Source organism: Egretta garzetta, unplaced genomic scaffold, assembly GCF_000687185.1.
Source record: "Egretta garzetta isolate BGI_Z169 unplaced genomic scaffold, ASM68718v1 scaffold351, whole genome shotgun sequence".
NCBI classification, from domain to species: domain Eukaryota; kingdom Metazoa; phylum Chordata; class Aves; order Pelecaniformes; family Ardeidae; genus Egretta; species Egretta garzetta.
In genome coordinates this window covers 21,172-47,210 of record NW_009258489.1, presented here as the reverse complement: position 1 = coordinate 47,210, position 26,039 = coordinate 21,172, and the positions used below count along the sequence as shown (strand labels likewise).

At 42.2% G+C, this 26,039-nt stretch overlaps 1 protein-coding gene across 1 annotated transcript in view; it reads right to left on the bottom strand.

Moving 5' to 3' along the window:
* Positions 1-26,039, bottom strand: part of EPSTI1 (epithelial stromal interaction 1) — a 55,363-nt gene that overhangs the window by 27,424 nt on the left and 1,900 nt on the right. The window contains exons 2-7 of the mRNA XM_035900917.1: positions 25,866-26,036; positions 15,669-15,727; positions 13,595-13,678; positions 9,826-9,899; positions 9,072-9,155; positions 2,967-3,040 (exon numbers count right to left, since the gene is read on the bottom strand). Of these exons, the coding sequence (XP_035756810.1) occupies positions 2,967-3,040; positions 9,072-9,155; positions 9,826-9,899; positions 13,595-13,678; positions 15,669-15,727; positions 25,866-26,036 (546 nt within the window). The remainder of the gene's footprint in view (positions 1-2,966; positions 3,041-9,071; positions 9,156-9,825; positions 9,900-13,594; positions 13,679-15,668; positions 15,728-25,865; positions 26,037-26,039) is intronic.

The window sequence follows — 26,039 nt, the reverse complement described above, 5'->3', positions numbered from 1 at the left end:
TTTTCCACAGCACTCTGCACTCACAAGACCCAAACACATACTCAAGAAACAGTGATAACAGATACAGCTGACTTTCAAGGGCCATTTTTTCACAAGGAAGTTAACAAGTCTTTCAAGAGATAGGAAACAACTGTATTCTGCATATAGTGGGCAAGGTTGCAGACAATTTTTCCTTTTGGCATTCACTTACTTCACGTTACAGCCTTTGAAAGGGGATTTCAGTGAGAAGTTCTTGGTTTTAATACGGACAGGAATTTAATCAGAACAATAAACTTCTGGGCAGCATCATACTTTATTGTCAGAGTATGTTAATGACATAGGATTCTTAACTGCCTTTCCTTATCAAATAGAAGCAGCACTTCATTCAAGAGAGGTACTGATTGGGCTGTACCCCATGGAGGCTGATAGCTAGAGGTGGTTATCAATTTTAAAAGGTTTCCCAGCTAATGAGACTGCTGGTAGGCATTGATCTCCTCAGGAAAATTGTGATGTTGCAGCTATAGAAGCTTACGCAGGACAGACTAACAAGGCAGCTTATCTTTTGAAATGCTCCACAGGCCATGACTTTGCTGAGGTCATTGCTTTATATGCAGCACATGACCTTCTTCTCCCCTCTCCCAGCAAGCAGGGAAGAAGATCAAAATACTCTAGCAGAGACAATGAGGAAAGGGGCACAACCTCATATTTGTTCTCTTCGCCTCTAGACATTGGGGTTTAGATGATGGAAGTAATGAGTCACTCATTTTTGCATAGTAGGCAATAGCATGTCTTTAAATACCAAGCACTTCTATGTGAACGTATATCTATTAACTGGCAGTACTTCAGTGGAGTTACTTTACAAGATCTGAAGTGTCGCACAGTATCTTACCGATACTCCTGGTCGTTGCGCTCTGTAACACCAACGTATCTCAGCATTGCAACCTCAGCTACATCCAGTGGTAAAGACTACTCTTCCTCTGCCCACCAGAGGATTCCCTGAGACCAGCGAAGGCACTAGTGTCAGTCTGTACAGCATGGGAGGTTTTTGCTTAACCAAAACTGCATTCACTGTGGGCAGGTTTTCAGCTCACTTCCTCCAGGTGCATTATCTACAGGGCCCTCCTGGTGTATGCTCAATACACAGTACATACAAATAATCTTCTGATAGTTGAACTTAATCTCGAGCAATGAAGCTCAACAGTCCATCTCTACCTTCAGTGGCATCAGTCAGTTTGGTTTCCTAAGATGACACCAGCTGAATTCTCACAAGGCTTTCCTAAATCAGTGGACAGAATGGTTGCCAGCCAGTCTCTTCCTCAGTGCCCAGGCAGCCTGAGCTCCTGTACCGTCTGGGGACCAACTGACTGCCCACATGAAGATGTTTCAGAGGGTTAGGACCTGCTTTTGACAGGACCAAGCTTACTTTTAATGGAAAAAGTGCTGGTCAGCAGAATTAATTTCACCCTAAGCAAAAAAAGGTACAGACAGAGAAGGTGAGGGGAAGGAAGAGATATCTCTCTCTTCATAACTGAATAAGCCTTAAGACAAAATATCAGATTAAATGGGAAGATAAGAACCCTGACAGTCACCTCCGGAAAAAGCAAGCCCCATAACTGAGGGCCCTGCACTGAAAAGATCTGATGAGTTTGTTGTTGAGTTAGGCTCAAACAACATGAATTCTGTCAGAAACAGGTAGAGATCTAAAGCTGTGCAGGGTCTTCAGAAATACTGAGGAATCAAGGAGTGTGTGTGTGAAATCCACACCAGGACAAAGAGAGGACTAGAGATAAACGTTGGCAATGCATTTAAGGAAAGAGCTGTACCTAAAGCCAAATGGGAAGAAATAAAAGGGAAAAAAAACCAAGAAAGGCTGAGATCAGTGAGAAAGCACTAAAATGTCTATATATTAGAGAACAGAGTCTATACATTAGAGAACAGAGTCTGGGCAATGATGAAGGAACTGGAGCTACTAGCATGGGACAAAAGTGACTCCTTTAAAGGTCACGGATGAGGAAAGAGCAATCAATCATGCTAAGAACACAGGTGAGTAATTTCAGGAGCCAGAGATAAAAAAGGTGAAGGTGACTAAACAACACTCTGTGTTAATTATGTGATAGAATTGGTTTGGATCAGTTAGAAATAAATAAATAGGGTAGAGTGAACTGGCAAGGCAGGAACTTCACTGCCAATAGAATTAATTATGTCAGGAGTTAAGCCATATCTAAATCTGACATTAGGGAGATATTCTTGGAAAACAGGTTTTCACAACAGATCTCTACATTTAAACCGTAGGACTATGCTAAATATAGGCAGTCTTCATTATTTCTATGTGGGTTAGATTTCTTTACTAGTCACAAAAATAAATGGGTGGAGATGTAATTTAGATCCTGTTTCGATAATTAGTCTTGGATTGAATGATCACACATTGATTCAGTTACAGAAAGAAAGCACAAAGTCGTTCTCTAATTCACAGTTTTCATTTCAAAGTGTGTGTTTTGAGAAGCTAAGAGAAATCTACTGAACCAAATTTCTCACAGAATAATGTATGGAGGAGGCTTGGAATATTTCACAGAATCACAGAGTGGTTGAAGTTGGAAGGGACCTCTGGAGGTCATCTTGTCCAACCCCCTGCTTAAGCAGGGCTACCTAGAGCCAGTTGCCCAGAACCTTTTATTATCTCCAAGAATGGAAAATCCACAACCGCTCTGAGCAACCTGTGCCCATACTCAGTCACCCTCACAGTAAGAAAGTGTTTCCTGATGTTCAGAAGGAACCTCCTGTGTTCCGGTTTGTGCCCACTGACTCTTGCCCTGAAGTCAAGACTTTCAAGCGAAAAAGCAAAAAAAAAAGCAACAGAAGCCAAACCCTTCCTGAGCTCCAAACCAGACAAAAGCCAACAAAAAATAATAAAAAAAACCCCCATAACCCCAAAACAGAAAGACAAGCAGATGAGGAATTTTATGTAATAAGTTTCAAATTTTACTTACTCATATTGATCTTCAAGGAACATCTCTCTTCTTCGCATTTCTTGTTGCCTTTTTTTAACTTCAAGTCTCTCTGCCTACAGCATTAAAAACAGGAAAACATACCTGAGAATTCCAGTAAGCCAGAAACAAACATTGATTATTTCAATTCAAGTACTTCAGTATTCTGTTTTTTAAAACAACTACAGCAGCAGTTGGGTACAGAAGCGACCCAATCTCAAATTTCAAAGTATTCAAACATGACCAGCCTGAAATAGAAAAACCACACTGTGCTCCTGGCAGATCCATCTATCTTCACATTCTCATGCCACAGCACCGTTGGGGCCATCTCTTGGTGTAACTGATGTAACATTGGTCCTAGTAAGAAAGTAGAGGATGCAAAACACTGCACCAAAGCAGATGACAGTCTTGTAGCACTGAAAGCAGTGACAGAAGTACAGGTAGCTCTGCACATAGATCTGTGGCCTTCAGGAGCATTAGGTACTGGCCAGTTGAATACATGCTAAGACAGATGATAGTGGAAAACATTTGTATTTAACCAATGTTCTTCGGCCTCAGGTACTATGCCCAGTGTGGGAGTCAGCCAAGTCCCTGACACACAAAACTCCAATGGAAATCTGGATACCACCCAAGTGATTAAGTCCTTTAATACAAAATTGCACATAATTTCCAGCAGAAGGTTGTCTAAGCTGCCCCACACCCCAAATTCAAGTAGAATAAAAAGTTAAAATAAAGCATAAACTAGAGAACTTGCTGCAACAGCAATATGTAGCTCAAGCTAAATTCCAGTCAAAAAGAGGCCAGCAAATTTTTGGTTCTTTTTTTGGACATGCAGGCTGTAGGTAGGTCCAGTGGGAAGAGCAGGCAAAAGGCAGTTTGATGTATTAAAAGCACAAATCAGAAGTGCCAAACTGGGATTTCAGCCCTGCTATATTCTGAGCACAAGCTCCCACACTGCAGTTGGTGGGGGGATGCTCCAACAAGAGTTCCCACCCGAGGTGAGGTTCACAACAACTAGCATGTTGAAGAAACTGCAACCTCGGACTGTCACTCTGCTCATCGCCCACCTTCAAAATGAAAAAAAAGTAATCATCCGGTAATCCAGCAACCAGACATTGATCTAAATGAAGTGCCCTGGAAGTTTCAGACAATACCCTTGGTAGAGATGAGAAGGGAGCTGGGAATGGCCCATTTGGTCAGAGCCCCAGATCAGGGAGACGACACTGTACCTGGGTGGAGGTATTCTGCAAAACCAGGTAGAACAGCGTGTGTATTTAAGGGGAGAAGTGGTGTTAAGAACAGGGCTGTAACCCCCACCCCCATCATTTTCTTCCTGTCCCATAATCAATAACATTTCAGAAAAATTACAATTCTACTGGCAGCTACTCAATTACTTTGCCTTCAGTGATCCCAGGGTAGGCATTTTTTAATTGGATAACGAATGACAATCTGGAAGAGACTTGCAAAACAAGTGCAAATTCCTCCTCGGCATGTATTGGATTAAGAAAAAAAATCCTGTCAGATGTCTGCAGATAGGAAAAGAGCCACTATGTTGTATAACGATACAAACCGTTGGAAGGCAAATGACTTAGAAGTTGTTATTTGGAAAAAGGCAATGGGGAAATAAACAAAAGGAGGAAGACGAATCTCTGACTAAAATGTCCCATTGCTCAGTCATTTGACATGCCAAGACAGCGGTAGAACGCATGACTTAAGCACTGATGCAACTAAAAAAGAAAAATCAAACTAAAGTGAGGAGTATCACCCCACGGTCCAGGTAAATTCTGTGTTCAAGGGGTATCTTGCTTGCTCCTAACCCCTCCACCCAGAAACAGGTGATTTTTTAGGCAAAATACTCCCACGCATCTGTGCAACTTAACAATTTACAGGGAAAGAAAGGAAAGAGGAAGAAAGGAAATCTGATGGCATCTATGATTGCCAAAGGTGATGCTGAAACCCTCAAGACACCAGTAATAGCTCCCAGTCTTTTCCCCACCACTGCTCAACACTGCAAGTTGATGCCTTCACCTCGGAAAAAACATTTGACATGGGATCCACCATCATATTGCAGAGCTCCTGAAAGTTCGAATCCAAAGCTCACTGGAGTTGCTGTGGTCTAGCTCCTAGCTAGAACAACATAGGGATATTAACTTTGATAAATTCAATCCTTCAGTATCACCCCCATCTCCCACTAGATAAAAAAGAAAGAAATATCCTACAGCTATTCTACCACCAGAATGGTGCCTGAAGAAAACTCCAGCATATTGAAATTATTTACTCATGGCTGGTGAGACTATTTTCTACTCTGGAGGTTTACCCTGGGACCCCTGCTTAGGACGCATACAAATGACAGGCAACGGGACTGGGACATTCTCTAACTAATGACAATCTATCAATAGACATTGCCAAAGCACTCCACATTTGGCACGGTCTTCAAAAACAAAGCTGAGAGTGGAACAGCTGTGATATTGAAGGTAAACATGTTGCAAAGCATTAGCAGAAGGTCTGTAAAGTGCCTGGTTCTAACAAATTCCCGAAAAAGGCCATTCATGCTGATTAACATAGTCAAATTAAAAAGCACATGATTTGATAAAGAATAAAATGAAATTACAGCTTACTCTAAATCGGACAGTTTCTAAAGATGGCAGGACTGTTACTATGTAATGTAAAAGAAGGTTGCAAGGAGTAGAATTACACTGAGCCTTTTAACTTCAAATCTTTTGAATCTTTTAAGATTTACTCAAGATTTAGAATATACAAGGGAAAGCTAAAGGCCGGGTAAGAGGAACAGAGATTGAATGACAGGAAACAGAAATATTCACTGCACTGAAGTTATGCTATTTTGTTTACAGCACAAATGCAGAAAGCTTAAAAAACAAGAAGCCAAAAATCAGCCACTTTTTTATTTTCTTGGGAACTCTGACAGTCCTTTCACCCAAAAGACACAAAGGCAGTTATGGTGCAGTCTGGTCAAAATCCGTGATGCGAAAGGCTGCACAAAAGATACCCAAGTGCAGATGCCTTTTACTAATGAGCAAATAATAATAATAATAATAATAATAATAATAATGCTACTTCCCATGTACTCCCACACTTTGGGCAGATCAGACACACACCTCAGCCCTAGGGACAAACACAGAAATAGGGACTCGCCTGCTAATGTTACAAAGTCTCTCCAAAATTATTTCCATCAGCACTCAGAGATCACTAGCTTAGAAGAATATCCAAACTCACACAGCCCAGGGTTATCCCATGAACAAATCAAAGCAGTCCCAGGGCAAGCTGCCTGACACGGAGCGCACAGGATCCCAAATGCCATTCACTGCTACACACAGAGACACAAGTACCAGTTCACACAAATTGGTCCTGTGGGACACAGAATGAGGGGGAAGGATCCACCTTTCTTCTCTCTGGGAGCTGGAGAGGGACAAGGTAGGTGCCAAAGGCGTTGGTATTCCAGCACCTAACCTCATGGTTAATTAAAGAATGACAGAGACAGGCAGGTGGACTCGTACAGATGGTAAGGCAGACCTTCCACATTTGGGCACTGCTTTGGCAGACGCCCAGTTTTCTCTCGGTCACAAAGATAATGGGAGAGTAGATACTGCTTTTCTCTGCAAAACCAGCATTAAAACAGTAATATAAACAGATCCTATGTTCATAAACAGCGCTGGCTTACAGTGCTTACATCATCCTTACAGTCACGGAAGAACTGAGCTGAATACCAGCACCCGTTCCAGTCATCACGCGTTAGTCTGTAGGGCTTCACCATTCACGTTTGTTGGCAAAGTAGCTCTCCAGCTGTGAAAGTTCCAGGGCCCCTGCTGATAAAGCTGGCTAGCCATTATCTCCTTTCACACTGTCAGACAATTTGGGGGGTTATTGAATGAATAATAACCTCAAGCAAAAGAAGGGCTGGCAAGCAAGAAAAGGAGGCTTGTGAATTTGCAGAAAGACATGCTCTCAGCTGATGCTCTGCAGGTGTGGTTGTCTACAAATCTATCACTTTAAAAAAAAAAAAAAGTTCCTCTCCTGCAGTAACCAGGGCCCAACATTGGTCATACAGCACCAGATTTTAGGATCTCTTTCCTGTCATCCTCAGCTCTTGGGAGCCTTTCACCTGCAGGCAGGGTGAAATAGCCAAATTGACAACTTTTAGTGGCTTTCCAGCATGCTTTTCTTAAACACAGAGTTGAATTTTTCATACATAAACATCTTCCAAACAGAAATCTTCATCAGCTCAATCGCTATTGTGGAAGACAACCCAAATAAACAAATTCAAATTAAGAGTTCCCTTTCATGCTCCTCTGTTTTGTTTGTTTGCTTTGTGGGTACATGTTTGTTTATTCAAATTAAACAGTCTGTTTGGCAAAGATGTTTGCCATGATGTTGCATTCTCCTTTAGAAGAAACTGATAGTTACAGTTTTACTATCTACAACATCTATAAAGATTTTATAATCGGTGGGAGTGACGGTAAGGAAATTAAAGAGCATGAAAACAAAACTGATACATCAATATATTTTCTAGGTGTAACTATAAATTATAGGAGTCTTGCAACATTTTTCCTGTCCACTGCCCATGGGCAAACAACATATATTTAATAGGTGAATAAAATATAATTAATCCCCTTTCTACCATTGCTATCATCACTGCTTCTGGAGCTATACATGTGATGGTAACTGTTAATGACATTTTCACATTATAATATTTATTGCACCTGTGAGTATTGTGTATGGGCTTATCCCCAAAGAGTAATGCTAACCACTGGAAGACTGGGAACAGACTAACCCTTACCTAGAGGCAATTAAGGCTATTTTTGTTTATGCATGCCCTTGTATACCATCCAGTAGTGATGATTTTTTAATTAACTCTCAGCATTCAGCTTCTGCACAGAAGATAATTTTTACTGTTGTGGAGATAAAACTTGCAAATCTGAAATCTCCCTTTCTCTCATTACTACTGTACACAGCAGTATCACGATTTCAGCCCCCCCCGCCCCCCTTTTCTTTTTGCATTTAAATTCCACATTACATTCTCAAGCAAGTGCTACCTGGTTTGCACCAAGGAGACATGAATAAACTTTTACAAAGGTTTATGCAGCGGATGAGAAGATGTTTTGTGAGAACAACTAGAAAAAATAAACAAACGCAAAATAAAACAGAAGATTTGAAAATGAGCTATCATTGGCATCAATATATTGTGAATACTAGAAGCAGAAGTGATCTTACGTATCAGCAATACACCTGGGTGTGCAAGTCCCAGGGGGGCTGAAGGGGCATCTGAATTTCAGGGTGAGCTCAGCACGATGCAGATAGACTACAGTGACCTTTTCATGATTTGGATGCCTTTTCCACCATGACAGGCTGGATTTTCTTGTATTCTTCCCACGTTTACAGCAGGCAATTATGGCTTTCTATAAGGTCTTTGTGCCATCTGCCACAATACGATCTTACAGAGAAAGCTCATACTAAAGTGAACTATATAACCTGCATACACAACACTAATCCTGACCCTGGTCTTCTCCTTTCTACTGACTCTTCAGGATGGATGCAACTGGAAGGCTGGAGTTTCTGAAGAGCCAAAGGAGCACTCAAGCCCCAAAGAACACCAGGTCAGGCATCCTTCAGTCAGATACAAAGAGAAGGGGACTGGACTGCCTATAGGAAAGCCTGTAGGAAAGACGGGGACAATCCTTTTAGCAGGGCCGGTTGTGACAGAATAAGGGGTAATGTTTTTAAACTAAAGGGGGGTAGATTTAGACTAGGTATAAGGAAGAAATTCTTTACAATGAAGGTGGTGAAACACTGGCACAGGTTGCCCAGAGAGGTGGTGGAGGCCCCATCCCTGGAAACATTCAAGGCCAGGTTGGACGGGGCTCTGAGCAACCTGATCTAGTTAGCGGTGTCCCTGCTCACTGCAGGGGGGTTGGACTAGATGACCTCTAAAGGTCCCTTCCAACCCAAAGCATTCTATGATTCTGTGAACTCCCTGTTGCCATCCGGGGCTACCATTTAATTGAATTAGCCTGTTGCATGTAGTTCAGCAAAATCAAGCACCAGGACATGAACTTTCTTATATGGCTCCCACTCTGCAGAAACCATGTTTACCTTTTCTCTCTGAATTGCTTTCTTTTTCAGGATTTCATCTTCTTCGGCTGCCTTTTTTGCTTTTGCATAATCTTCTCTCTTGTGCTGTGTGACATAAACATAGAAAATTATTTAACATATGTATGTATACAAAGAACACATAAGGTAACTTGACTTGACATAAGGTAACTCCTGTACTCCACATCTTTCAAACCTGAAATGTGTTTGCAGAAAATTTCCAGATTTTTTTTTTTTTTTCAAAGTGAGGCACTGAATAAAGCAGGCTGTGCACCAGCTACTCCAATATTGGCTTCACAAGACTGAGAAATCTAGGACTGATAAATGGGCATCCATGCAAGGGATCACACAGCTGATTGATAATGTACAAGCATTTATACCTTTTATAACAGGAACAACATTTCTACACAAGCACTGGATGGGGTGGTACATTGATCAATTAGTTGAAGTGTAGGCAGCGTACTGGAAGATACAGCAAGGCATGTAAGTGGCTTTACAACCGTACTGGTTATCATTTTAGCTATGATGTGCAATGCAGGTTGCTACATATTTATAGCCAGATTTCTCATTTTCTTCAGTGCAGAACATTTCTTTCTAGTTTTCTGCCGCGTACTTCAGGTTTCGTGACTTCCTTTTGTCAAGCAGCTGTGAGTTCATTTTATAGCCATACGAGACACTTCATTGAAAAGCTTTATTTTTTTTTTGAGGTTTTTTTTTTGAGTTCTTAAAATAAACAAACAAATTTATTCTTTCTGACCTTTTGCTGGTATTTAGATTGCATGAGCATCATTTGCTGTCTTTGCCTTGCTTGAGCTTCTGTTTCCTTTCCACCTTAAAAAAAAAAAAGTATATATTGCATTTTGCATGAGCGTTTTAAGTTCAAATGCCAGTCATCTCAGAACTGAGCAATATAACAGATTGGATGTATGCATATACAGGAAATTTTTCATAATTACAGTAGCTGTCTGACATTAAAGAGAACAGACAAGAGACCTTTTTGATCATTTTATCCACCCGTAAAAAGCACTAGCTTGTTATTTACAGAGCATCAACTGTATCACCCACTCTACCAGCAAATATGCCGTACAGTATATGATCAGTTCACTGAGGAACTACTCCATTTTCAGAAAATCTGTCACGCTTTGCAGATGAGTCTTCATTTTCAGACCCAGCTCTCCCCACCTTTGCTCAGTTCGTCACACAGACGCATACCGAGTCAGATAATTTATTGCCAAAAAGTTTCTCCTTTATCAAATTTAGGAGCTTGGAGTCTCTGCCAGCACTAATGGGATGCTATCATTTCAATATCTTCTAAGTCATGTCTTGGGGCTCCCCTTTCTGAAATAGAAATCAAAGCCTTTTCCCACCGACCTCATATCATATCCAGGTAGAAGGCGGCGCCCTTTCTAAATACACGGGCTATCTTTTGAGAACATCTATACCTCTGGCCATAATGTTCAGCCTTCGATTAAAAAAAAAAACAAAACAACCAAACCCACAAGCAAAAAACTTAACCGCACAGAGGAAGAGATAATAGGTCTTAAGGGATGGAGGGAGTGGGTTTGATTCTGTAATTCGGCTCTGCTGTTTTCCAAAGGATTTTCTTGCTTTGGGAAAACCAGTAATTAATTCCCTTGGTTGCTGCAAAAAACAGCAGCAAAACCAACAGCAGCCCCCACCCCATTTTGAGGATGAGGGTTGTATTTTCACCTACTGCTTTTCTGAGAAGATCCCCACTATCTGACCGTTAATTCTACAGAAACAGCTGGACTAATCTGCTACCTGAGGTGCCTGAAATGTAAGACAGCTATACGAGATCTTTCAGGAGGGATCACCCCTCCCTAAAAGTAGCTTTCTCCACTTACTAATGGAAGGTAACTAATCTTTAGGTGCTTTTGTGAGTTTCAGTGAATGGGAGATCAATTCCCTAAGTGTGGAAACATTCCCATGCACACAGATAACTATGTAAGATTAAGCTCACAAGAAAGACTGGCCATACAGTATACAACCAACATGCTTACAGTAGCCATAAGCACACAGCTGGCATTGTAGAGTGTCTCCTCCCCACGTCTAGGAAATAAAATTGCTACCACACAAGTTTTGAAACCTTTTGGATGCTTGATCTTTCTTGCTTTCTAGCTTTTTATTGGCAACATTGAACACTCCTGTGTTCACTGTACGTTTCTGCATGTACTGCTGGACATCGCCTCTAAACAAGTATTTTACTGATCATTATTAGCCATTGCCTTCAGCCTTTCAGCCAGGTTTAATTTGTTCAAGTTGGCTTGGCTGTAATGTATCGAATGTTTCACTGAATTCAGAGTATGTCATGCCTGGCTTTACGTAATATGATCGAAAGGGAGGCCATTGCATTTATCAGGCATGATTTGTTGCTCCACTCATTGCTTATGGAGGAGGATGGAACTTGCATCCTTCATTGCTCTCATCCCTCTGTGGTACCTGAAAGTCTGCCAGTCAAATAGTACAGAGTTGAAATCCAGAATGCTTATTTCCCTATGGAAAGTATGAGTGTTAAGAAACTTCAACTTTAAGAATTCTCTGGTGATTGGGACTAGATGTGTAGTGTCTTAAAATCACTCTGAGAAAATAACACAGGATACTTTTTTATCTTAATGACTACCTACAGTTGTGAAATTAGAGATGCCACTTATATTTTTTTCTCTTTCCTTGAGCTCTCTTCTGTTCCAAATTTGTTCCTGCGGGAATGATAAGATCTAATAATCTTTGCACCTTACCTCTTTTCAGAGGCACTGAACATAGTGCATGTGTCTCAGTCTCCAGGGGTCTTTCTAAGTGACAGCTAGACAGTGACTGAAGAGCTCATATAACCTCCTTGAATTCTTGCATCTTTTTCTTGCTTTTTTTTTTCTTCTCCTTAATTTGCTTCTTTCCCAATAAATTTTTTTAAATGCAGTGGGACCAGAAGAAGTTAAGACTCCCCACATTTGTAGTCACTGTGGGTTTGCCACCACATCCCCAGCCACACAGCCAGCCTGAGCACATTCTGCGCAGACACCACACACCAACTTTCTGTTTTCAGGTTTCACTTTTCTTCAGCAAAAAGCTTCGTGGTCCTCCTGGGGCAGAAGCATGCCTTCTGCGTACTGCTCACAGGCAAGAAGCAGCTAGTACGTATGCACTCACAAACAGCATATCTGGCGACATAATGGTGGGAATAGAGGGCATGACACCAACTTGCACAGGTAGGTTCACCACGGCAAATGACTAGGACTCAGGCTGCAGAACAAAACAAACGTGTGGGACCAGTATCACCTTGACCCAGAAACAAATCTGGGATAGAGATAAATCAAATTCCTCCATCTCGCACCTGGTATCTATTTTTACACACAGTAAACCACCTCAAACTTATCTTCTATAGCATGGCAAAGGAAGAACTTAGTTTCCTGGTCAAGCAGCCAATAGCCTGCACTGTGAAACCCAAATTCTCCTACAACAGCCAAGAGAAGGAAGTCGTACAAAACTGATAAAGGCATCATTAAAATAATTCACTTTGTCAGACTGAATTTTGTCCCATTTCTATCAATGCAGTTCCTCAAGGTCATCCCATTTTTGCTGCGCAGTATCCTCATCATGATCTATACAGATGGTGCTTTCAAGTTTTGTCTTGTCAGCAAGTTTGATCAGCTTTCTCCTACTTTTTGTGCCAAAGACATTAAAGAAAGATACTAAAACAAGATAGGTCAGAAGACTGGTACTTGAAAAGCGCTTCCAATAACCTTCCTTCTGCTTCAGCACAACCTGCAGCCCTATTCTCTGTACGAGACTGGGGGTCTGTCAAGGTTATTTTTGTTCTTTTTATTTTTTTTTTAAACTAACTCCTAAATTAAGTGCTTTGTAGCGGTTACAATTGAAGAGATCCACTACTCTCACTTGCTTAGGAAAAAAGTTGGCTATCTTATCAAACACATCAGTTCAATTCAGCATGACCTAAGCTCTGTAGCTTTTTATCCTGTTTTCCATTTATATGTTATTTCTATAAAATTGTTAATACAGAGCCTCATGCACATGTAGCCTGCAGATGCCTGAAGCTGCAGGGATCACTTCCACCTCTTCAGAAGCCAGCCATCAGGAAAGCACACATACTGGCCTCTAACACATGGCAGTTTTCTTATGGGTAACTGGAGAGTCTCCAACATATGCTGTCCACCTGCACACTACCGCCAAGTGTGCATCCCCTCAGAGACATCAGCCACAGACAACACTGCCAGCGGGAGGGATAATCCACCTCTTATTCCCAAATGTTAGCATAGATTTTCTACACTGATCTCAACAGATTTCTTGAGTGACAATCTATGCTGGCTTGATTCAGAAACATCTTCATTGCCATGACCATCAAAAAGCACAGAGCACATACAATAGGGTCATGTTAGCCCTTATTGACACTCAATCTCTTTAATAAGTAGTGTGTGAGAAAAAGTGAAAAATGTCTCATATCCTGGAAAATAAAATCTGGCAATTCATAATAGTTGATTTACACGTCTTACCCAGTCTCTGTGGAACCAACTTAATTGGCCCTGGCCTGTGCTCTTCCTTCCACCGCTCCAGGTCATCTAGCTCTTTCTTAGCAACTGAGCAGGTACAAAAAGAAACAAATATATGGAAGTTAGAGGCAGTACTAAAAAGCAGGTGGTATCATTACTTGTATGTCACTCTGAAGACCCATCCAGGAAGAGACAAACTTCTTCTCAAGGGCCACAGATAACCCCCAGGAGGATACACAGTCACTGCAATGATCAGCTAACAAGGCAAACATTTTGCCTAACTTGAGACTGCATGGTAAGCAAACCCTAGGACTCAACCCCAAAAGCAAATCAAAAAATACCTAAGGGACTCCTAATAGACTTCTTTTTAACCCGTGGGAACCTGTAGGTAAATGCCACAGTATTTACTCCTACAGGTAAAGCAGAAGTTGTTACAATGAAGATGTTATTGCTGCATGTAGGGGAATGCTTGTGGTATAACGTTCCCCAGCAGGCAGAAGATGAGTAAGTAATTTTCCCTCCCAACCACATGCTTTCTAAATAAAAGCAGGAGGAATGCATGATCCAGCTTCAAATTAAGACACTTCAACATAAGTGTCCGCATGTGAGATGGGTGGCAAGCTCCCAGCGTAGTTGGTGGAAGTCTAGTCAATACAGCCAGGGGCACCAGCCATATGCTCTAGGATGGCTGTTGATTAAACTGCTCTCTCAAATCAATTGATAGTAGAAAAAACCTCCAATTTCTTTCAACAGCAAGGCACGCACAGACTATGGAAGGAGGAGCTGTGTTTTAGACTAGTACCTCAGTTGCTCAAAGAGCTCAATTCACTCTTACTAAAACCAACTTGAACCATATTTTCTAACGGTAGGCTGTGGCTAACAGATGCTAACATCAGCTCTCTGCTAATAAGATAAAGCCAGTTCCTGGGCAAGTCTCTAAAGAGGCCCAAGAGAGATATCAGCTTGTTATTTCAGCTTTAAAACAAGCACTTAGGCAGAGACTGGATTCAGTGAGGCCCTGTTTCTGCCAGTATCCAAGGCAGAAGTACGTGGCATGCCTCGGATTTTGCATGCTGGTGGCACAAAGTGAATGCAGATCTTTATTAGAGCAGCAGCACCTTTGGTGTTAGCATCAGAGCCAGCTCTAAAATAATCTGCTTTTATTCCTCCTTCCAGAAGATTATGGTTTGGGTCAGAAGTCCATTTTCTTTCTCACAACCAAAGGTAACCCGACCCTACACCAGCTCACCAGTGAAGCATTTCAGCCAAACTCACAATGTTTGAGAAGAAATGGTTTTATTGCACTGTTTCCTTGAGGGCTCAAAATGTGAGCAGTGCTGACTGACACTCCTTCAGCTTTCATATCTTACACAAATAAACAGCCAGGAGTGTAGGACTGCAGTGCTTGGTCATGTCTACATACAGAATTTATTTCATGGCTCTTTTGCTGTAACTTTTGGCAATGAACGTTTTTTAACATATGCCTACTATTCTGGTACAGGTTCATGGAGTACCTGCTTAGCCCCTTTCACCAGCAAGACTTGAAGCCAAGCAGAAGTGAAGATTTTTTCCATCTAAAATTATCCTTCCCATCTTCATTGAAAGATACACCAAAAAATCTTTAAATGGAGATTCAAGAACCAACAATGGCTCTAATTGCTTTAGTCTCCACATGGGAGTACTTTCAAAAATATGTCTTATTTTTATTTTGCTTCTTCCTTCCCCTAACCCAGTGTTGGGTTCTCCAATCTGAATTAAATCCTGTAAAAGTGCGATAGAGATAATTCCATCTGAGTCTTGTTGAAACCAGCTAGAATAGTTCCAGCACTGAAATTCCTGAAAACCTATTCCTGAACAAGACTTATGCTGCATGAAGTTTAGCCAGATGAGAAGCTAATCTTAAGAAAAGCCTACACAAAGACAGAGAATGATCATAGCACTGACTTTACTGTCACAGCTGCACATATAAAAGCATTGTAAAAATTAAGATAAAAGTTGCAAGGGCGATAAAGCGCACAACCCCTTAAACTTACCCAAGTAGAAATAATGTATTACCATATTGGACAACTCAACTTACTTTGCTGCAACTGGTTTCTTCTGGCTTCATTTGGAGTTATCAAGACATATGGGCCACCACTAAAATGAAAGAGAAAACTCTTTTATTTTTCCTGTCTACAGAAGAACCAGACCGGAAGGGGTTTCCTTCGTCAGCAAGGTCAGTTTTCTGCTGTTGTAGCAAAAAACTTCATATCAAAAGTGGTAATTATTCTGATTCAGCACTACAGGAATTTTTGGTAAATACTCTAGAAATATGTATTATATTTGGAACTGGGTGCAAATACCAAGGATAACATTTTCAGACACCTTTATCATAATCTTCACTTTTCTTGTTTAAGTCTCACTCTAGACTGCTGGCCTCAAATCTCAGATATTTCAAATCTAATCACTTCCTCGAATCAAAGAGTTCCATGTGGCAGAGAACTAATTCCACAGCTTGTTCAACCACAGAGGAAGACCACTGTCTACTGGAAAGGGCATTGAGGCTGGCAGTCCCACCCCATACCTCCAGAGAACCAAGCACCTCGTAGATTTAGGCAGTCTGCCCAAAAGTTGTCTAAGGAGCATGCAATATCATACTGTTAGTGATGGACCCAGGTGACTCACCTTCAGCCCAAGCCTCAGTTTCCTTGTCAGCCTTGCATTTGTCAGGCACCGGGAATTCCTTGGGCATATTTATCTTGCTGTCATGCCTCAGGTGTGACCCATTGAATCAGGAAAAAGACCCTGTTTTGCTAGACTTAATTCAAAATGCAGTTGCTGTCTCAAGGAGCTATCAATCTAATGTGACAGCAGAGAGGCAGAACAGGGTTCAGGGTGTATTAGAGACTCAAGGTGATCAAAAGAGCGATGAAAACATGTCATTTCCACTTGGAGAAAACAAAGGGTTTTATCTACACGGTGTATTGCGTGGGCACGCATTTACACTGCTCCTGCTCAGCAGAAGTTAAGCCACGGGGGTGCAGGTTTACCAGAAAATGCACTAAGCAGCAGTTGGCTCCATGTACCAGAGTAAGCTCACATCTCTGCGCAGCATTCGGCAGGGTTTTATCTGCACGCACGGGCGCAAATATTTCATCTGACTTCATCGTGGGGAAGGCCCAAGGAGAAGAGCAGAAAACAAAGACTAATGAGGGGCAAAGGCTGAGCCTCTTAACAGAAGAAAGGGCCACAGGGGGTGGCTAGAGGACAAGCTAGGAAGCAGAGAGAGCACAGCTGGCTGTGGAAAAGTAATGAGAGAATGAGGCCTGAGACTAAGGCTAAAAAGGGGAATGAAAATCATGCAAAGAGATCAAAGTGCAAAAAGCTGCCTGCTGCCGTATCACTGTAATTCCGGGTTTGGGAAGGAGAGTATTTATATCCAATTACCTCTTTCTCTTTGAAGACTTATTCTAGGAGGATGTGGATTAATTTATGAGATTAAACTAGTAAAGATAGAGCTGAGAGCTTTAATGGTGCCATTTAATATGATCCCTTCCTTTCCTGCCAGCATACTCTGGTGCCCATGAGACTGTTCTTCACCTCTCCGCCGAATCCCAAACCCTCAAAGGCAGGAGCTGAGGCAGCAGCAATGCCCCTCCAGCATTCGTGGCACAACTGCAGCAGTTACTTAAAAGTTTTGACAACCCATCTTGCTTATGGCATAACACTCCCCATCAGTGATGGTTTTTCAGATTTGTCGTTATTTGACTGAGGAGTAGCATTTACAGTTTATCCCAAACTGCCTCTGACAAGCCGCTGTACAGTTTATCAGTTTCAAGAATTTTTTTTTAGTAGTTTTTCTTGGCTGTTTCAGATATTAAGATCATATTTCTCTCAAGTTCACACACAAAAATTATTAAGTACCTTTTACGCTCCCCTCCCTTTGTCAGTGAAGAAAATGGCTGGAACTGTGAGTTGCAAGGCTACATATTTCTCCCCCCAAAACCCATCAGTGCATCTCAGACATCCCACTGCTTCACAACACTAGAGGGCAGAAGAGTTTTTATATCATCAGATGTACTTTGATGACTTCAGTGTTTGGCTGGTTTTTCTAAATTAGGAATCAAATTAAAAAGAAAGCATGGACCTCTGCATGTCTGCACAGGTATGAGAAATCATGATATCAAATCTCTTATGCCATGAACCATTTGCTTTATCTGGTTCTGCTTTTTGGCTGGAAGGCTGAGAGGCCAGGAGGCCAGGTGGAGGCCACTCTTCTGACATCTGACAATGGTCATTATCCAGGAGCTCAGAAGGATGGCACATAAAATACAGCAAAAATCAAATAGTTTACAAAAGGGGTAGAGGTGACACCGCACTTACAGCCAGGGAAAGCTCTGCTCTGTTTTACAAAGAGCACCGTAAGAGTCGTTGTGGTTAAGAGTGTGTTTACTTAAAGGTCAATTTGGTTTCCATGTTACTGAAATAAAGGCAAAGTTAAAATAAAATTAGGATGTCAAGTCACCGGTGGGAGAAAGGAAGAACAGGATACCAACTTTTGGTTGTCTTTTACCTAGTGCTTATACTTTGTTTTTGTCCAGGTTAACAACAACAACAAAAAAAAGAACATTAGTGAGTTTATCCAATTTTATAGCGTTAACCTTGGTGTCTGGAAAGATAGATATGTAAGAGCTTTGGGTACTGGGATCAGGGGGAAGGAACGAGCACGTGGTTAAACTTCTTGCGGGGTGGGTGAAAGTCAGGGTATGAACTGGTCCTTGCTTTTCAAGCCTACAGCAGGAAAGGAGCCAGATAAGCTGTTGCCTGAGAGACACCATCTGCCCTACCAGTTCTAATGCTAAAATTAAAACCCACACCTAGCATCCCTCATTTTCTTGAGATTTTTTTTTTTAAGATAGTTAATGCAAAAACCCACCACCAGCTTTTACCTTGTGCTTTAGCCAGTTTGCAGGATATTGCATGTCATTGCTTTGTTCAGACAAAACCTCTGATCCAGTAAAGCCTATAAAACCTGCTACAGCCTGTCAATTTAATATTCCAGTCATTTTCTGAGTTGCCACAGTAGCCATAAGTCTGGAGCAAATTATCCTACTTACCTGGGTAGCAATTAAAGAAATGTGAAGACTTGAAGCTATCAGTGATGTGCAGACTTTTTGTACTTTATACCAATATATGAAGTACCTCAAAATCCACAACCAGAAAAGACGATAAAGAATTTAACTTTTCAGGTTCCCTAATAATGATTCTTATTGTTATATGACTTATGCCTATCTTTGAGGTAGGGTTGTATTATAAATAAAAATACAGAAGTCGCTCGGGGGGGGGGGGGAAGAACATCTTACCCAGGTTATAGCTCTCCAAAAGAGAGAAACAAATCGTCTTCTACCTTTATAGAACATATTAATCCTGATGAGACTTTTTTTTTGTTTATTTTCTCCACAGAAAATGGGAATGTCTTGACTAATTACACAGACTGAACAGATATTAATGAGAGTGAGAAAGTTATAACCCATTAAGAGAATGTATCTGCACTGAAATAAAAACAAAAAGCAGCCTCATATGATTTTTCAGAGAGATAGACATCAAATACCACAGTAGGGGAAAGATAAATAACTATACATAAATAGATATAGAAACATTTCAATCAGGAGATACATGTAATGCAGTCATAGAAAACCTGCAAAGACAGTTTCCAGTTTGAGTGATCGTCAACACAGAGAACACCATGCCTGCGATCTTAAATTCTGAATCCTGTGTGTAGCTCTACTCATCTCACTAGCACCACTCAAGGACACTTTTTCAGTGCTTTCCGGCTACAGACCATAGAAACCTTTGTTCTACTTTCTTCCCCATTTGTATAAAATAGTTCATTTCTAAAATTGAAAAAACACACGAGAACTGCCGTTCACCAATAATGTTGTTTGCAGAGCTGTGCCCTTCACTTTTTCCTCAAGCCTGCTCCAGTCATCTACCACTGGGGAGCTTTCCAAATGAAGTGTGAAATAGTTTAAAGAGTTACAAAAGTAATGGCTGTTATAAAGTATTTCCAGTTCCGCTGTGTTTTATACCCCGGGTGCATCGGTACATGAATGCCACAAAGCTGAAAGCTAAATATTTCGCTCTGCTGGGCAATGTGCTCTCTGTAAGAGACAAAAACCAAGGAGAGTGTAGTTAGAGAGCAACACAAATGACTAAAGCTTGGGAAAAAGACCTGGGCGGGTTCACTCTGGAGGAAGGACTCAAGGGAAGATGTAGGTGAAACACTGCATTAAATAATGTGTTAAGACTGAATTTAAAAGAGAAAAGGGACCAAACTGCCAAAGGCAATTGTCGAATCTCCTTCAAAGATACGCTAAGCTGAACTTCGCATCCAATCCTCAGGAACTGTTTTAAGAGCAGTCAAGTCCACGCCACCACAAAGTGTTATTTCCAACCAAGGCTCCCATGCCTGATGGAGCAGCCATATGCTGCTAAGCACCACAGAAGCTGCCAAATCAGAGGGCTACAAGATGCCAAATCCCAGTGAGCAGGCAACAACTGTCCTGTAGGTACCCCTATTTCACAAGGCATGTGAGGCCAGATGCTAACGATAACTGACAGCCACATTTCTAGATGTCAGTCGAGCAATATGCTCTGTGCCCCGGTGGGGCCATAAGCAGAGCTCTGAGAGGGTGAACAACCCTTGCGTGCGGCTTTGGGGCTCTGGCTTTCCATCTTTATCAGCGGCAGCATCTTACCAGTTTACAGCTCAGAGACAAAAGTGAATTACTGGGGCTTAACATTATACACTGTCTGATTCATCCTAGCTGTGCGTGTGCTCTTGACACAAGAGGCAGAAAATAAACTGCATTAGCAGAAAATGTTTATCATCAAAAGTCTGCATTCATGGATTTTGTCCTGTGTTTGCCACAGGCTAGGAATGCACTTAATTACCACAGTTCAGCTGATGTCTGGAAGCTTATTAAACCAGGGTAACTCACTTCTGTATCTGGTCCCTCTGGTTAGCTCTCATGAAAATGTCCAATATTTTTGCCATAGCGAGGCCTCAGGATAAAACAAAGAGTTAAATCCTGCAGATGTGAACTTGCACAGGGAAAGATGGAGAAGGAAACCAGCAGCAGAGAGAGGCCCAGGAAAAGGTATGGGTCAGAAACAAGCAGGAAAGCAACAGAACTGTGATTCTGCTGTTGGCACCCAAATCTCAATTCTCTGGTATCCACAAGCTTGTAGAGAAATTCCTCAAGTTAAAATTCAGTCTAAAGAGTAAAACTGAAACTCACAACTGAATTTCCAAGAGTTAAGATGGGGCTTGGATTCAGCAGCTTGGGCTGGGCTCAGCATGCAATAGCAGAGCGGAAAGAACGGCAGGTGCTTCAACCAGCACCCCCCTTGGTGCAGTAAATGCTGGAAGACGATCTTACCCACCCTCTAAAGCTCCAAGGAAATTGTCACAGTGATGGATCAAATCAGGGACCCAAGGGATAGCTCTCAGCCCAAACTTGGCTCACAGCACACCTTCCTCTCTCCCCTGAAGACGCTAACATGCCATTAGTCAGCATATGCTCATGGGCAGGCTACACCAACGGCAGAGAGTTCACTGAGGCAGCATGGTAGACCAATGTGGGACACACCAAAAGTCTATGAAGTCAGATGCGGCCACGTTTATGCTGGTCCCCAGGTCCCAAAGCAGCTCAGTTACCTCAGCGCAGCATGGTGCCAGGGACGCAGTGAGCGCGCCAGAGCCAGCTGGAGCACCTGGTAATCACTCGCCGTGAGGAGTGCAGAGCATCCATACATGGGCAGGCCAGGCGCTGGGCTTGGCAAGACCAGCACTGAGCTGGGCTATCCCCCGCAGAGGCATCCCTGTGTTGTGGGTCAGGCTTGCCAGCACACATGGAAAGCTGAGCAGGTCAGATGCTGTATCAGACGAAGATTAAGACATAAGCTAGGGGCATGTTCATCTCTGTTTCCCCCATTTTCTTTTCAACATTTCATAGAATCATAGAATGTTTTGGGTTGGAAGGGACCTTTAGAGGTCATCTAGCCCAACCCCCCTGCAGTGAGCAGGGACACCTTTAACTTGATCAGGTTGCTCAGAGCCCCGTCCAACCTGGCCTTGAATGTTTCCAGGGATGGGGCCTCCGCCACCTCTCTGGGCAACCCGTTCCAGTGTTTCACCACCTTCATTGTAAAGAATTTCTTCCTTATATCCAGTTATAGCCAGTCTAAATCTATCCTCTTTTAGTTTAAAATCATTACCCCTTGTCCTGTCACAACCGGCCCTGCTAAAAAGATTTTCCCTATTTTTACTATAGGCTCCCTTTAAGTATTTTTTCCTCCTCCTCTGCCTCTGCACCACAGTATTTGTTGTCCTTTTATTACCCCTGCCCAAACATACTGTCCTCCCATATGTTCCTTGTTCATCATCTCACCACAGCCGCTCATCAAGCTATGCATCAAGGGAACATGTCAGGGCTTGTGCAAACCAAGCTCTTCCAAGAAAGCCTTCTAATAGAGTAGTTAAAAGGACTTCTTTCCCCCCACACCCACACATTATGAGGAACACAGGAACCCCCATCATCCAGAAGAAGAGAAATCTTGCTGCATAGTTACCCTCTTACATGCACTCAGCCACCAAACACTTGGCTGGAGATAAGGATGGCTACTGACCACATCGAAGTCGGGCATCTCTTGAATCACCCCACTGAGCTCTAAAGATTAGTCCATCAGCCTGAAAGAGAGAGAGCTGGAGATTTCTCCCATGCAGCAAATGCAGAGCTCAACTCTAAAGAGGTTGTCCATAAATCAAATCACCCTTCTAGCACTCCCACCAGTAGCCTCCAGTTTCATAGACTAATTCAGTGCTTTTAAAGAGAAATTTCAGATCGTGAAAGAAAATTAAAATTTCGGAACAACTGCTAAGTATACTCTATCAGCAAAAGATTGAGAGGTCTTACAACACTATACATATATTTTTTTTTTTTTTTTAATTCAGGATGAAGATTGGAAAAGGGAGGAAAGAAAGCCCTGATGGATTTGGCTCTGGCAGTCAAAGAATACAATTTTGTGAGTCAAGCATTCTAGTAACTCTGCTCTCCTTTCACACGAAATGATGAGGGACTGTTACCAGCTGTGCGACAATATATCTTCAGATTTTGTTATTTCGAATTTGATTTTTTTGTAGTGGATTTTACCAGAACCAATATTATTCTTGCCAGCTTTAAAGGCGCCAAGAACAGACTGCTGGCTGGGGGCAGCATTTTCTTTTTCAGGCACTAGCTATAATTCAGCTCTAATTTCCCCACTTTCCTCCACCTTTTCTTCTGTACAGACTTTTGTTTCTGAATAGACATGAACAGGGGCGATTTGGGAATTCACTTTCTACAAGTTAATTTCATGGCACTTAGCAGACAAAGTGAAGTAACTTCAATGCAAGCTTATTATTATAAGCAGTTTCAAGCACTTGTCATCCTGGTGATTTTTTTCTCCATGGCCTGAAACCACATCTTATATATAACTGGAGGGGGATGTGCAAATTTTCATTTCAGTTTTGCATTTGAACAAGTATTCTGCTTAACTTAATTAGGGATGTTTTATTATCACTTCTCAGCCTCAACATATCAAGGGCTTTTCCAAAGCAAGAGAAAAATTACCCTCTAATACCAGTTGCCCACCTTGTATGTTTTAATAGTCAAGTTTGAACATCGACTGGTGGATGAGACTACAACGTGCCACGTCCCACACTTTTCATGCGTCTAGTCTACATCAGAGGTCACTGATCCCACCCTAAGGTGCTGCCGAGGTGTTTTCCCACTCCCAATTGCTCTGAAGCACAGCCTGAGACTGAGAGTTTGCGTGGAAACAACACGCACACAGGCACACAGAGGCTCCAACAGAGACGCCAACTCCTGCTTTGCTGGCAGCAAAACCAGATCCTGGCTGTTTCCAGAAAATAGCGAGCAGCACACACGTTGGAACAGAGCCACTCCTTGGCACAGAGGTATCCTGCTTGGGCTCCTCACGTTCCCTCAGCTACACATATTCCTGAAAGCCTTCTCGGTTAATGCTACTCTGTGCATTTTTTTTTTCTTCTGCTGACAGCCTATGACTTCAGCTCTCCAACTGCTGTGTTCAACCCTTGGCTATCCGAGAGCCTGAAAACATGGACTATTCTGAGGGTGTCCTAGTATTTTAAAGACCACGTTCAAAAGGACTGATGGGTAAAAGGCTGAGTCAGCTTTATCACTGCCAAAATGATATTTTAATCTGAGATCCTTCTTGAAACGTAACTTGAGATAACAGAACAAAGATAATTACAACGAATGAAATAGTTAATTTTTTGTTTTAAGAAAAAATACCTCTCCTTGCTTGCTTCAGTATTTCGGATACCATCAACCACTTTAATCTGGGTTAGTTAAGGAAATCATGGTTTAAGCGGCTTCATCTCCCTCAAACTGACTGCTAGCATCCCCCTCCTCAAGGGTAGGGAGCAAACTCCAGTCTCGTTCACTTCTTTTTTTACTTGTTTCCCACTCATACGATGTGTTTTTGCTTTGAACCCGCCTTTCCCTCATTCCTTCTTCTCACTAACTACATACTAATGCAGACTTTCATTGGTACCCTCCACGTTTGGGAATGAATTCTTTGTTACAGCTTTACAGAGACACAGAGAGACTCTTTTGTATCACATAGCAAAAAAATATTAAGCACACACTCCTTGCAGTAGATGCACAACAGCTTTCTCTCTGCAAGCATCATATAAAGATGAAAAAAGGGAAAGGGGCTTTAAATTATTCTTCCCCAAAAGCTTACCTAATTTTAGAGGGGATCTCATCATCCGGTCAGAATCTGTGTGAATATATTTGCTTTAGCCTTAAATTCTGTGGGGAGCTCAGGCTAACCAACTGATGAAATATTTACCTAACCTATACCAGGGGGCTTGTGTCCCAGACTAAATCTGGGCAAAGGCAGTTATACCAATGGGAAAACTCCCACTATCCGCTCCCCGCCCCCCCCCAAAAGAAAACCCGTCAAAAAACAAACCAACAAAAAAAAAACGCACACAGCACAAATATGTAGGCTAACTGGGGCTGCTCTCACCGTACCGTGGATATATGCCAGTGTGAGGGCAGGCAAGACAGAGGGTCTTTCATGTTTGGAAGTGGCAAAAAATAAACATAGAATGTAACTCAGGAACAGTTGTTTGCTCTCCTGGAAGTCAGTCATTAAAGCGCTGACGGATTTCAAAGCTACCCAGCTCTTAATAGTCCCTGTATCATTACTACCTAGCAGGCAAGCATTCAGGGGTGGCAAAGGAAAGCTGCTGATGGCTGCTGGTGATTAGCAGCCTGCCACCTCCTTCACAGCGTGGCTCCACCTTCTTCATCCAGAAAGAAGGGGAAAGGAAACTGAAACAACTCTCAGTTTTCCTCAGCTGCACTTTGAAAGGTGGGGGAAAAAAAACCAGGCAAGCTAAGCAAACTCCGCACGTAATAATAATAGTGTCACATGTGCTGCTACTAACAGCTCAGAAAAAGCACATTTGGGGAAAAAAGACTGTAAACAATTACTTTTGGTCAGCTAAGCATGTATCTGTTAAGCACATGTGCATAAAGTCCACACACACTACTGTCCGTTTCTATTCTGTATTGTATCTGCAAGCTCGAGCTTATACATGCTATCCAAGAATTGTCACTGGAAAATCAGAGATGGACTGAGCATAGATCCCAATAAAGCCTAAAATAAAAGAGAGGTCTGAAGCTTTGGCTTTACTTTTGTCATCATGAAGTTGTTAGAAGCCATTCTGTGTCCTGAACTGCATTCAGATCAGTGCTGGAATGCAGCCTATACCCATCTCTTAAGCCAAAGGAAGAATTTTTAGACTTTCCAAGATGAAATATTAGGAGACAGAAAACACAGACCTAGAACCAGATTTGAAATTTCACTTTGAAAAAAGGTGCTGAGAACCCAACACTACGTACGGCAACGTCAAACGTACTGAACCAGCCACTGCTATGGCATGAGGCATACGCCGCGGCATGACGAAGTCTGCCAGAACAACTCAGGTCCCATGTAGGAAGCATCATTCATAGGCAGGCTGCAGGCTGACCCCAGGCAGCTCTGAGGGGACAAGGACCAGCTGCTTGCGTGCCCAGTCCCATTCACAGCCTCCCTGTAAAGTATTTCTGCCTTCGAAGGTGCACATGTTGAGTAAGGTGGAGAAGAGGCACCCGCTACACACACCACCACCTCAGCCATGCTCCTTGCTACTTACTACTGCTCTTGCTGATGTTGGTGGACTGTTGCTTGGCCGCTTTGCTCCTCTTCAGATGTTGTCAGCTTCTGAGGGTTTTCAGCCTCCTCTGTTTCATTTTTGCCATCCCAGAGGTAACCCTGAGAGGAAAGAGGGGCACTGGAGGCAGCAGCCGGCCTGTACCTGCCGCCCCCC